General features: G+C 43.9%; 1 protein-coding gene across 2 annotated transcripts; it reads left to right on the forward strand.

Moving 5' to 3' along the window:
* The first annotated feature begins 1,027 nt into the window (after positions 1-1,027).
* On the forward strand, positions 1,028-10,486 carry LOC136450448 (nuclear pore complex protein NUP85-like). Of its 2 annotated transcripts, XM_066450888.1 has the most exons (19): positions 1,028-1,530; positions 1,926-2,025; positions 2,148-2,258; positions 2,349-2,432; positions 2,645-2,716; positions 2,796-2,852; positions 3,658-3,777; positions 4,495-4,695; positions 5,567-5,677; positions 5,765-5,802; positions 5,876-6,032; positions 8,284-8,376; positions 8,579-8,680; positions 8,761-8,817; positions 8,959-9,105; positions 9,233-9,303; positions 9,379-9,466; positions 9,813-9,869; positions 9,977-10,486. In XM_066450888.1, exons 1-19 carry the CDS (start codon positions 1,115-1,117, stop codon positions 10,172-10,174), a joined length of 2,280 nt encoding a protein of 759 aa, XP_066306985.1. In that variant the 5' UTR covers positions 1,028-1,114; the 3' UTR covers positions 10,175-10,486. The 2 variants fall into 2 exon arrangements, with proteins under 2 accessions (XP_066306985.1, XP_066306986.1); XM_066450889.1 differs by lacking the exon at positions 8,284-8,376.
* The last annotated feature ends 1,660 nt before the right edge of the window (positions 10,487-12,146 follow it).

The following is a 12,146-nucleotide window of genomic DNA, read 5'->3' on the forward strand; positions in this document are numbered from 1 at the left end:
GGAGCCGCCGAAGAAGAACTCGTCAGGGAGAAATAGTCGCGGTAGCCGCTCCCGTGCCCGTCCATGGTGGATACGGCGTGGAAAGGAGCGGGGGCGTCGGTGGCGGCGTGGGGAATTGCGTGGGCGGTGGCGGTCTCGGCGGCGTAGGGAGCAGCTCCTACTTCCGATCCGTCGAGAACGGGAAGAGCAGGCGCGGGACCGGGTGCATCGGGGAAGAGCGCGTGTGGCGGCGGGTGCGGGGGCGCCGGTGGCGACGTGGAAGGAGGCGCCGATCAGAGCGAGGAAGGAGGTGCGGGTCTGAGGGGCATCCCCTGTCCACATTGCATTTTAGTCCCTTAGCATCTTTTGGGTCACTAATTGGACTAATTCACTTTAGTCATTTTTTAGAGTTTGTCTACTAAACAACCAGATGTTTTATGTAGTTTCAACACATGAATTTTTTTACACCATAGAATTAAGATCCAACAACCTTCATCCTCCTTTTACTTTCAGCCTTCTTCTACCCCCAGCCTTTTTCTACCTCCAGACAATCACAAGATCACATATCCACAGATCCACATATCACAAGAAATAATTTTTTTCTATGTAAGGACAAGAGGATAAATCGCGTCCAGGTCTGATCGGAGCGAGGGGCCGGGAGGACAAATCGCGTTGTCGCTCGCTCTCATGATGGCGACCGTCCCGTCGGCGGACTCGTGGCTCTATGAGAAATTCAACACGGACGACACTGTCCGCACCAACTACGACGCGTCCGGTCAGCCGGCGGCGATGCTCAACCTCGACCGCAGCTCCGGCGCCACCACAATGCGCTTCACTCGTGCGCTTCGGAGACAGTTGAAAAGAGGGAGGGAGAGAGAGAGAGAAAATCCATGTAGTTTTTTATGCTAAAACACATATCTGTTGTATAGCATTTCTGTTTTTTTTTAAGTGCTATTACATTTTAGAAGGGGTAACCCACAGCGCCTGAGTGGACCCCAACCGCATTCACAAACCTTAGGGAAGCCGGTAGGCAGGCACTGGCGGCCGACAAGCGCACCGATAGACGCTCACATAAAATTCCCGCTTCCTGTCTTACCCCTCCAAAACCCTAGTCCGTCCCCGGCCGGCGACGAGGATGCCTGGTATGCCGACGGACGGTGGTGGTGCTATCATACCTTTTACAGGGGAGCCTGCCCAAGCGGCGCCCCCGCCGCCACCCGTGCGGCCAATCCGCCACGGCGTGGCGCCACCCATCTTCCGCATCTACGTCTCCTGGTCCAGCGGCAACCTTCTGCAGGTCGCGTGCCTCCGCCCGCCGAATTCGGAAGGTGGCGGCGGCACGGAGGAGGTCGTTGGGAGTGTGGTGGAGGTGAATCTCGGCGACGGTGGCAGCGGTGGCTCGGAGGCCGAGGAGAAAATTGACGAGGGGGAGATGCGGCGGATCGAGTACGGGTCGGTGCCGGCCTTCGCGCTGCTGCAGAGCAGGAAGAACACCCTTGCAGATGCTGCTACAATGTCACACGTGCCCTCAGTCCCCGATCATGCAGAATGGTGAACTTTATTTCGAGGCTTTATATATACACTATTACTACATGCTTATGATTAGTGATTAATTTGGTTACTGCCTGTACTTAGTAATTATCTCCTTGTGGAACAAGCTATTGGCTTAACGCCACAGGATCCTCAAAGCAGAAATTTGCTAAGCATCTTTGACTTTACCAAAATGTGATGTGATACAGCAGTAGTGTTTCTGTCAGCTGTCTGATCCATAACATTGTAGATTGCAGAAGCTTAAGTTGTTACTTTATTGCATTCACTGATGCACGTGTTTGCACCAGTAAAAATATGATCAAAGCTCCTTATGATATGAGTTGTTCATTTGGCTGAATAGTATTATGTTACACTGTAAGTTGTGCTGCCGTTTAATCTTAGTGTTGTTCCATTAGGTGGCAATATGTGCTTGAATACAGCAAAACCATTGGCAATCTCCTTGGGAACCCAGACCCTCCTGTTTTCATGATTGAAGACCCCAAGACAATTCTTAAGGTGTCTATATCTACGTGTTAAGCTGTTTTATATTCTATTACTGGTGGTCTAGATCAATTCTTACATGATTTAGTTAAACTTCAAATGTTTTCTCTCCCCTGTTAAAAAAATACACTTTAAAGGTTAGGGAGAAACCGACAAGTTTAAGGGCTGCTTGGGAGTTGTTGGAGATATTCTATGTTGATAAACATTTGCAAGGCTGGCTTCCTGAGCGTCTTGTTGATTGGTTATCCGTAATACTCTTTCTTTTAACCATTTTCTCGTTCCATTTGCTTACACTCTGTCCATGGATGTCTCTCTCATTCTACTTCCTGTGGTTTTAGGATTTTGACAGCCTGTTGTCAACGATGGCGAGCACAGTGTACTCTAAGCTCAGCAATTTCCAGAAAAAACTCATTAACTTGCAGGTTGGTTTCAATATGACTTGCATCTTCCAATCATGTGATCTGCTGTTTTGCTTATACAGACTCCCAGTATCCTGTATTCATGTGGCTATCCCAGCATGTGATTGATATTCTGTTTTACTATCTACTACTATTCATATGCATTACTTCCAATCCTTGATGTCCTTCTGTTGATGTGGTTAAAGTCAAACGCATCATGAGAGATCATTTTGTAGATTGTTGAAGATGATCCTGATTACTGGAATGGTTTGTCAGCAGCACTTTCAGTTGGATGGCTTGATATTGTGGTACGTATGTTTTCTTCATTTTTCTGACAAGTTGGTGCTTTTGTCAGATGCTTCCTGTTTGAAGTTTTTCTTCATGTAGGTGAATATGCTACGGTTTCATGGATCCTACCAATTAGATCAGATGGATAACCGTGAGGTATTTCAGTTATTTTTGCTGGTTTCTTTGAGCTTATTTTTATTTCTTCTTTTATTAGCTTATCATTTATCTTGCAAACAAAATATCATTAGATCTCTTAGGGTTCTAGATATTTTATTAGTTTTGTGTTTGTAGAATTTGTTGTCTTTAATAATTACTCTGCATATAAACTGCAAGACTGTGTCCAAATGTACAATAATAGAAATGTATGAATTATGCTTTGTTTTGCTCCATGTCATTTTACCGTGGAGTCTGAAGTCTGAATTGTTAAAATGGTTCGCCTGCTGCAACAAATACAATTAATTTAAGTGCTGGTTGTGTAGTGAATAATTTCTTATAAATCAAGCCAATTTGGGTTGAGTGCGAACAGTAGCATATAAGACTCTGACGTGGATCTTGTTTTTGTATGACTGTTGTGAAGATGAAAGTGGAAACACGGAATGGCGGAAGGGATCTGTTTGAACTTAAATTTAGGTGGGAACTCATAATATGAGGACTCATAGTGGATACCTTTGACTTGTTCATTTTAGATTTGATTGTTTCTTTCCTTTTATGCTTGAATTCATTTATTTTGCAATTAAGATTCCATGAAAATGTAACTGTGCTACGGTGTAATGTACTTTAGCTTAATGTTAGTACTTTAGTTCTTTCACTTATATGCATTTTCTTCAGGAGTTTAGTTGAGGCTGTAGTAATACATGTATTCCTTCTAGCTTTGGTCATGTGCCACCATGTTATGTTGTCAGTCGATTTTATGTATACCTGGTTTCCTAAAATAATTACTTTTTCTTCCTTTGGTTACCAGACAGAAAATGGATTGGTCGAGGCTGTTGCTGTTCTTGTATCAACGATGCCCCGCTTGAGACCGAATTTGCCAACTGGTAAATTAGGCCAGTGCTGCAAAACAAGACCTGATTTTATCAAGGTTTGTCTTATAAAATGGTGCCATCTTCTCTTGCAGCAAGTATCATCTTCTGTCCCCTTGAATTCCCTTGAATTAGGGATATTGTATGATCGTACTAGTTCTACGCTGTTAAAAAAAACTTGACCACCTGTGAGCAACCGGGTTTGAGCCTGGGTGGCTAGCCTCTAAAATGGAGGCTCTACCAACTGAGCTATCACTTGGTTTTCAATTCTGTGCCATTAACGAAAACACTATTATTTCATATCATTGAAGAATTCCTACAAAAGTTGATTGGCTCATTTTTATTCTTCTTGCTCTGTTATTAGTTTTGCACTGCATGCTGGAACCTAGATGCTTCACAGCTATGACTTTGTATAATCACCATAATGACTGTTGGCAGTGAGCACTATTGCAGATTGAAGTTCTCAGTGCACACCATATGATTCTACCATCTGATTGTTCGTTGTTGCGAATGATATGGTTGCTTTGCTGCACAATCTCTATCTACTTTCTGAGATTATTTTATCAAAACGAAAAAGAAAACGTGATAGGCACAATTTTGTTTGTATAAAAGTATATAATATTGATTCTAATTTCTAAATGGTCCAAATATGTGTGGCATCCTTCAGGTGCCTTTTTTGTGCATATTTTGAAATTGGAAGTCCTCTTTGTGTGCATGTTTGTAAGCTTTATGATCAAGTCAGTGGAAAGCTTTTGCTAAGGTATCGATATTTTCAGGCATGGGAAAAGTGGCGAGGTCAAGTAACTAAACTGGAGTGCAGTGCATTTTGGATCCAGTGCGGCCACCAAAAAACCCGTTATGGTTTGAAGAATTTGCTTCATATTATGATGGGGAACATAAATGAACTCACTGATGCTACTTCCCATTGGCTGGAGCTGTTTGCTTCTCATTTTCTTTACATAAAACCATTTACAGTGGTTAGTTCTCTTGTATTATAATCTATAGTGCTTTGCGGTTCCTCTGCTTGATTAAGTTGTTAATAGCTGATGATTGCATCACTTAATGACCATTTCTCAAGTATAAATGTATCATGGGCCTTTTCTCCTTAATACTGAAAATGTTTCAAATGGTTCTCCCTAAAAGAAAAATCCATGTCAAGATTACTATTATTAAAACACCTGCTTGCTCGTGAGATCATTTATTTGAAATCCTGGACCCACCATATGAGCCCAGATACTGTTTTTTTAACCATCTTCTCTTCTCTAAATCAATGTCCATACAACCTGCTATTAATTTTAAACTGCATTGCACAGTGATATGTATAATGACAGCAGATGATTTTTTTGGGGGGTTTGGATTCTCTTAGCCCTCCAATTTCTTCCTTTTCTCACGCAAACAATTAGTTTTCAGTATATAGTTTCGTTTTTTTTTTTATTTGTTTTTGTTGGAAAGAGTTCCCTCTGCTCTTATACAAAGCAAGTGTTTCCAATTTAGGTGCTGGGCATACCAGTTTACCATCCAAAAGTAAATGTAAGGCCAAGGCAGCTATCCTGTTACAGATTTCCTTAGATTTTGACGATGTCTGACATCGAGTAGTTGGTTGGAGTGAAGTTGTTCATCCAGTTCATTGTCCTCTTCTTGACCACCTTCAGCTGGCCGTGGTCGTGTTGCTTGAGCTGCAAACTCCACTTCAGCAGAAATGAAAGCCCAATAAAACACTTCACAAGGGTTGTTAGGAAACGCTTTCAGTATATAGTTCAATAGTTCATACCCTTGTTTAAGTTTTTTCTGAAGTATGCATTTGAAAAATTGACATCTTACATCATAATAAAATATACATCTTGTCAGGGTTTTGAAGGGATGCACCTTTTAGCACAGAAATGCATACAGCTTAAGCCATCCTCTGGCACTAATGGATTAACAGGCCTCATTCTTGGTGTCCTTTCAGAAAATACAGAGGTTAGAGCATGAAGTCATCCTCTATCTATGTCCTTGGACTTCTTATACATTCTTATTTCTTGTTTGTATAACATCTTTTCCATATAGGTTGTCTTGGCAGAATGCACAAAAAATTTTGGCCCTTGGTAAGATGGACAATTTGCTAATTTCTATTCATTGAAACACTGTCCTAACTGATTTGGGCATTTGTACCTGCAGGCTGGTCACACATGCTATGGAACTTCTGACAGCTGATAATGACTATGCGGATGTTATGTTGCATGAAGAGCGACTTAACTTAGGTGGTATAAGCATAGAGGAACTGCACCGGCTAGTCTATGCTCAAGTTTTATGTTCTCATTCTTTAACTTGGCAGGTTAGTTATGTAACATAGTAACCCTAGTACACCACCAACTAATTAGTTTAGTTCTATGTATTTTTATTAGGCATTAGTCATGCACTCCTTGAACTAGCAACTGCACGAATTGCATGCTTGCATTATTTAACTGGGATTATTTCCAGTGGTGGAGCTGGTGAATTTCCAAGCCTAGGGCCAGTAGTTAAGCACCTACAAATTTGAAACCTGATCCGCATATCAATTTGGTTAAGCACCTATAAATTTGAAACCTGATCCGTTGTTCACAAAGGCGAACAATAAAATACGTAATTTAGTGGATGTATCTTGGTTCCACATATAATTGTACAACAAACTGATTCTAGTTGCACGGCATTTCCATTATTAGTTCTCATTGCACATTTGTACTTATTATACAGAAACAAAAGATTGGCTTGGTTGTATAATAGGCGTAGGAGTCTAGGACCAAGAGAAAAAAAAAGGATTTGAATGTCTTTGTAAGTTTCCATTGTGTAAGTTTACGGAATGCAAAAGATAAACAAAGTAAAACAACCTGACTGCCAAAGTTCAGCTAGGCGCTAACCCATTGCCTAGCGCCTAGTCGGGAGTACTCGGTCCTAGGCGCTCCTAGGCGTTTTCCTAGGCGTTCTGGCAATATAGCCATAACTTATATATATATATATATATATATATATATATATATATATATATATATATATATATATATATATATATATATATATATATATTATGTATATAACTAGTAGTTAGTAAATTAGTCAATAGACAGCTAGCTGTTCAAAAAAAAAAATAGAAAACACTAATTTGTGACTTATCTGGATGATTTCAGCAGCCTCCCATCCATGAGCACACCATATCAGCAGCTGGTAATTACAATACAAGTGGATAGGACAGTAATACAAGTGCACAACACTAGGGGCGGATCTGCAGCCCAGGCCTCTAGGGCCCAGGCCCTAGTCGTTGGGCCATCAACACCACATACCCCATGTAATTTCAGCCCAATAATGAAGGCCCAGGCAACAACAAACCTAACCCTCCGCCTCTGCTCCTATCCGCCTCCCTCCGTCCCTCGCACGAGCGCGCGCCCGCAGCCGCACCCGCGCCGCCGCACGGGAGGAGGCGAGGAGCCTGCCAGCCGCCTGTCGGCGCCACCTAGCCGGACAGCGCTGCGCCGCACGCCATTCCGCGGCGCACCAAGCCCTCCCGCCGCGCCGCTGCCCAGGCGCCCATCCCATCCTGGCCCCGGCATCCCGCAGGCGCAGGGTGCGGGCCACACCACCGCAGAGCGCCGCGCCGGCCGTCCCTGCCCTCCAGGCTCCAGCTCCAGCTGGCTCGAGCCCGGCGCCGGCGGCCCCTGCCCTCCAACAGTCCAGCTCCAAGCCCCTTTGGCCGCCCTCCGCGCCGCCTAGCGCCGCGATGCGCGACTATGCCCCTAGTCGCGGCGACGGGCTTCGCCCAGCGACTAGGCGCGCGTAGTCGCCGCCTAGCCGAACTTTGCTGACTGCTAGTTGCTACATCCTACAAAAACACAAATATTGAGCGATGGAACCATGGAAAATTGGAACAGGAGATTTGGTTATTTCATATTTGGTTGGAGGCTTGGATCAATCGAATTAGAGATTTAGAGAACAACCTGTTGTAATGTATTCCTTGTGCGGTGTACCCCTATTACTCTGCAGTCTTGCAGACGAGAAGGGGCCACACAGCACAGAGGCACGCTAGTTGCCGGCTCGCTGGCTAGGCGGCCGCCCAACGTGCCTCCGACCATGGAGCACGGAGCTGTGGACAGCCTCTAGCGGCTAGCGCAGAGGACCTGGTGGTGACAGGCTGCCGCAACCCCTCTTGCCGAGTTGCCGGCTGGCGGTGACACGATGGACGGATGGCAGTGGCTAGGGTTAAGCAACACTGCAGCAACCAGCCGGACAGGGAGAGGAACGGCTGAACAGGGATGGGAGTCAAGTCGCCAAGTCAGATTGCGGCGCTGGCGCACGCTGACTTCCGGAGTCAGGGTCAGGTGTCGAGGAGCTCCTGCTTTCTCCTCTCTGTGTCTGGACCGTCTGGGAGTAAGAATTTGGGCCAACAGCCCAGGGTTACTTCAGATTGGGCCAAAAATTCACATGTAGTATAAGAAGTATTTTGGGCCAAGCCTAGGGCTGTGGTCCTAGGCCCATATCCGCCCCTGATTACTTCCTTTTTATCTCTCATTTCAGTTCATGATGCCTTATTATTTCCTTTTTATCTCTCATTTCAGTTCTTGATGCCCTTTTGTCTGTTTATTTTCCCTCGAGATCTCTTTTCCCTTTTACCTCTCGGCTGGCTTACTGAAGCATGGATCCATCCAATGGTAAATGCCGAGTGGTGAATAGGAACTATTTTATATGTTTTGCTGAATATTTATATGTGCATATGCCTTTGATTTGCTATATTAATCTGTTTTATTTTTAGTATGAGAAACTTTTGAATTTCTGTTGTCGTTTGTTTGTGATAGCAAAAATGTCTCCTTTTGACAACATTTATCTTGGCTATCTTGCATGTTTGGTTCTCAGATTGCGCCTACTTATCTGTCCTCATGTCTAAACCAAGGCCTAGGACTCTTGGAGATTCTACTTCTCAAGCAACCCATACAAGATAATTGCCTAGTACTCAAGGTATCATGCATTTTAATTCTACACCAACTTTCAGTGTCTCAGACCCACTTTTATTGTCTAATCCTTATTTCTGTGGGCAGACTTTGGAAATTTGCCGATTGTACGAACTGGAGAATGTTAGTACAATCATCATGAAGGTAAACATGGATTCATCTTGTGTTTGCATGTTGCTTATTCAAACTTCCACATGTAGCTTTCATTTTCCATTGTTCTCAACTGAACTCAACGTTAGCTTAAACTAAGGATTCATATCTAATAACTGTTTGTTTGTCTTTTAGATTGCTGGCATTTATCATTGGAAGCATGGACGAAAAGGAACTGGTGTATACTGGTTCCAGCAAGCTCATGATAAAGTTTGTCTTGACAGAATTGCTCAGCAGTTGTTCGAGCACATTGGGAAGTCAGTGACAGATGATAGTTTTAAGGTTTCTTTTTTCTTTCTAAATTCCTCAGATGTAATTGGCAACTAGTTCTCTGCACAATAGTAACCTAGTAACAATGATCAAAAGGAAGAGTAATCCCCTTCAACTAATTACGATTTTGCATTTTCAGCAATGGGAAGGGCTGCTTGAGCTCCTTGGTTCTGACATTGGTAGTGCGGGCGGTCTTGAGTTCCTTCACAGGTATTTCTTTGTCCATCAAATTTGTCTCTCTACATGACAATGTTCAATGTCAGCTTAGGATATGATTGTGCGAAGGTACCGGGATTTCAAGAGGTCTCTGCGACAAGCTCTAGACAGAAGGTGTGGTGAGGCTGCTCGGCAAACTGTGGATTTTTTAATACAGGTGAAGTTCTAACATATTAGTTGTGTTTTTTTAACCATATATATCAACCAACACTTCGTGGGCCCCAGCTGGGGAAGTGTCCCCCCCCCCCCCCCCCCCCCCCCCTCTCCTCTTTCTTTGGTTTTTTTCATACTGTGTGTAAACTCTTTTTCCTATCTTAATTGAAAGGCAGAGCTCCTGCTATCTCTTTTAAAAAAACCATATCAACACTTCAGGCTCCCAGACCTTGGGAAAAAAGAGGATCTGGAAATTCAGTTTGAAACTATCAGTACAGGATTGTACCTTGGAGGATGCCAATAGTCTATTGTCTCCAGTCTCCTGACCATATAATTGTGTTTCCTTGCAGCTTATGAAAAACCCATCCACACCGCAACGTTTCTGGCTACCCCTTCTACATGACTCGGTAACTTATTATTTCTGTGTTGGCTTAGGAAGTTAGGATGCCAGTACCAGTTGTATCCAGACCACAGAACCAAATCTATTCCGTAACTCTGTCACCACTTTGTCCAGGTGGAGCTACTTAATAGCAAACTCAGCCCTCTTATGAATGTTGCTGAGACGACATTGTTGCTCAACAAGCTGCAAGAGCTGTCAATGGCCAAGCGTTGCCCTGATTTTTCCAGTAATCACCTACCAAGCCATGCGATAAGCTCTGTGAGATTGGCTCTGGCATCAAATCTGGCACGTGCCATTCTTGGAGACCCGTAGTCCAAGCACACTTTAGCACAGGAGTATGACGTTCAGTTTGCTGGTGGATTGTGACCATGTTTGCTTGGGGCCTCCAGGCAATTCAAATGATCACGTTTGAGAAAAGATTGATCGTAGGTCTGCTCTGGCAGAGCGGTTCAACAGATGTATCACACATTGTACTCTTGCATTGGTGTTGCGAATGCATGCAGCATGCTGAGCGCTGTAGTTTGAACTTTGAAGGAAAGAAAGTATTGGCATGTTGTTTGAAAACATAATTTCTTCATCGGAGCAGCTTTTCTGAGAAAAGAATATAACAAAATGGCCTGACCAGTCGATTGCTTTTCTGTTTGGAAACACTATATCCCTTTTCGTCAATTCTCTGAGGCCTTCAGCGGTCCAGCCTCCATGATGGCTACGATGGGTGGATACAAAACAACCGACTTTTATTTTGTGTAGAACAATGCAACTCATTGAAGGACCATGTAACTAGCGTTCTGGATTTTCCAGTCCCAATGTCTGCTACAGTTAAGAGCGAGGCTAATAATCAGCCAGCAAGTCGGCAGTAAGATTCTTGGGTTGTATGGAGCCCACCTATAAAGTGGATAGCTCTTCAGTGTTAATACATGGTCCACTTATATCTCTCACAGAGCTTTTTGGTTCTCGTGTCTAAGCCGGCTGTATCCTCTCTCTCTCTTTTATTCGTTCTTCTACTTCAGCATTTAGTCATATTATTATATTTGCTCTAACCAATACGCCGATTGTCGGAAAGTTTCCATTCTCAGGGCATGTTACGGTCTATTTGTACTGTCTTACGTGGCCCTATTTTTTTTTAAAAAAAAGAACGTATACAGTGCAGAGAGCTTCTGCTATGTGCGGGGTCTGAGGAAGGGTGTTAGTGGTGAGCTTTACCCTCGCATGTGCAATGCGAGGAGACCACGACTCGAACCTGGAACCTTTCGGTCATAGGCGATAAGACTCTACCGCTGACACCATGTCCGTCCTTCTACGTGGCCCTATTTTCTTTTTATCAAATCGAGAAACTTCAACCATAGGACGCGACGTGCGTTCTCTTCCTAAAGAACAGTTAGCGGCATGTGTCGTTATTGTCCTAATATAATAGCTAATAGGCCGTGCGACATAAAAATTAGTGTCATTTTTTTTCTGTGACGCATTAGGATTGAAACAAAGTGCTACCTATCTAAATTGTAAAATGAAGCAAGAAGCATCATTACAAGGCACAATTTTGGACGGATGGAGATTTTTGACCAAATAAAGATATTATATAACCCTTGTTTATGCATTCATTTTAATAAGGGGCTTATATTCTTTAATAAACATAGTTTACCGTCAATAAATAGGTGTACATGTGTAATCTTTATCGAGCACTAATCTATCCTAAAAATCTTAAAACATCAAGATTGCTTATATACCAATCTCCATTCTATATGAAGAAAAATACTAAAGATAGTGATGGCAACAATGATCGAGATTTGGCAACCATAAGAAAATAAGTCTTTTACTTGTGAGTCATTATAAAAGATCGAAATTCTTTTAAGCCACTAAAAAAGGTTCAGGCCCTGTTTAGTTCCTCATCAAACCCAAAATATTCTGAATTTTGGCCCAACATTCTGGGAAACGGATCTAAACACCACTCAGAATTTTTTGAAAACACATACCCATTCTGAATTCTGTATTCTGGAGTCCAGAGGCCAAAATAAGCCCAACTTGGGCCTGGTGCACATGCTCCTCGCCCACACTGCCCCCAATCGCTGCTCGCCCGCACTGCCCCCGAACCCTACCCGGCGCCCGATCGGGAGCCGCCGCCGCCGCTCTGCTCGCCCGATCGGGAGCCGCCGCCGCCGCTCTCTCCCACTCGCTGCTCGCCCGAACCCTACCCGCAGCTCGGCCCCAACGCCTCCTCCCTCTTCCTGGTTTCCTCCCCCATCTCCACCGCGCCGGGTCCTTCCCTCCCTCCGCCCAGCCATCGTTG

This window comes from Miscanthus floridulus, chromosome 5 (genome assembly GCF_019320115.1).
Source record: "Miscanthus floridulus cultivar M001 chromosome 5, ASM1932011v1, whole genome shotgun sequence".
Classification (NCBI taxonomy): Eukaryota; Viridiplantae; Streptophyta; class Magnoliopsida; order Poales; family Poaceae; genus Miscanthus; species Miscanthus floridulus.

Bases quoted from the DNA above. Each gene is read 5' to 3' on its own strand.
- LOC136450448 (XM_066450888.1), top strand. From the start codon at position 1,115: ATGCCTGGTATGCCGACGGACGGTGGTGGTGCTATCATACCTTTTACA. The intron at 2,259-2,348 runs GTAATACTCTTT...CTGTGGTTTTAG, and splicing joins GTCTTGTTGATTGGTTATCC to GATTTTGACAGCCTGTTGTC. The intron at 9,870-9,976 runs GTAACTTATTAT...CACTTTGTCCAG, and splicing joins TACCCCTTCTACATGACTCG to GTGGAGCTACTTAATAGCAA.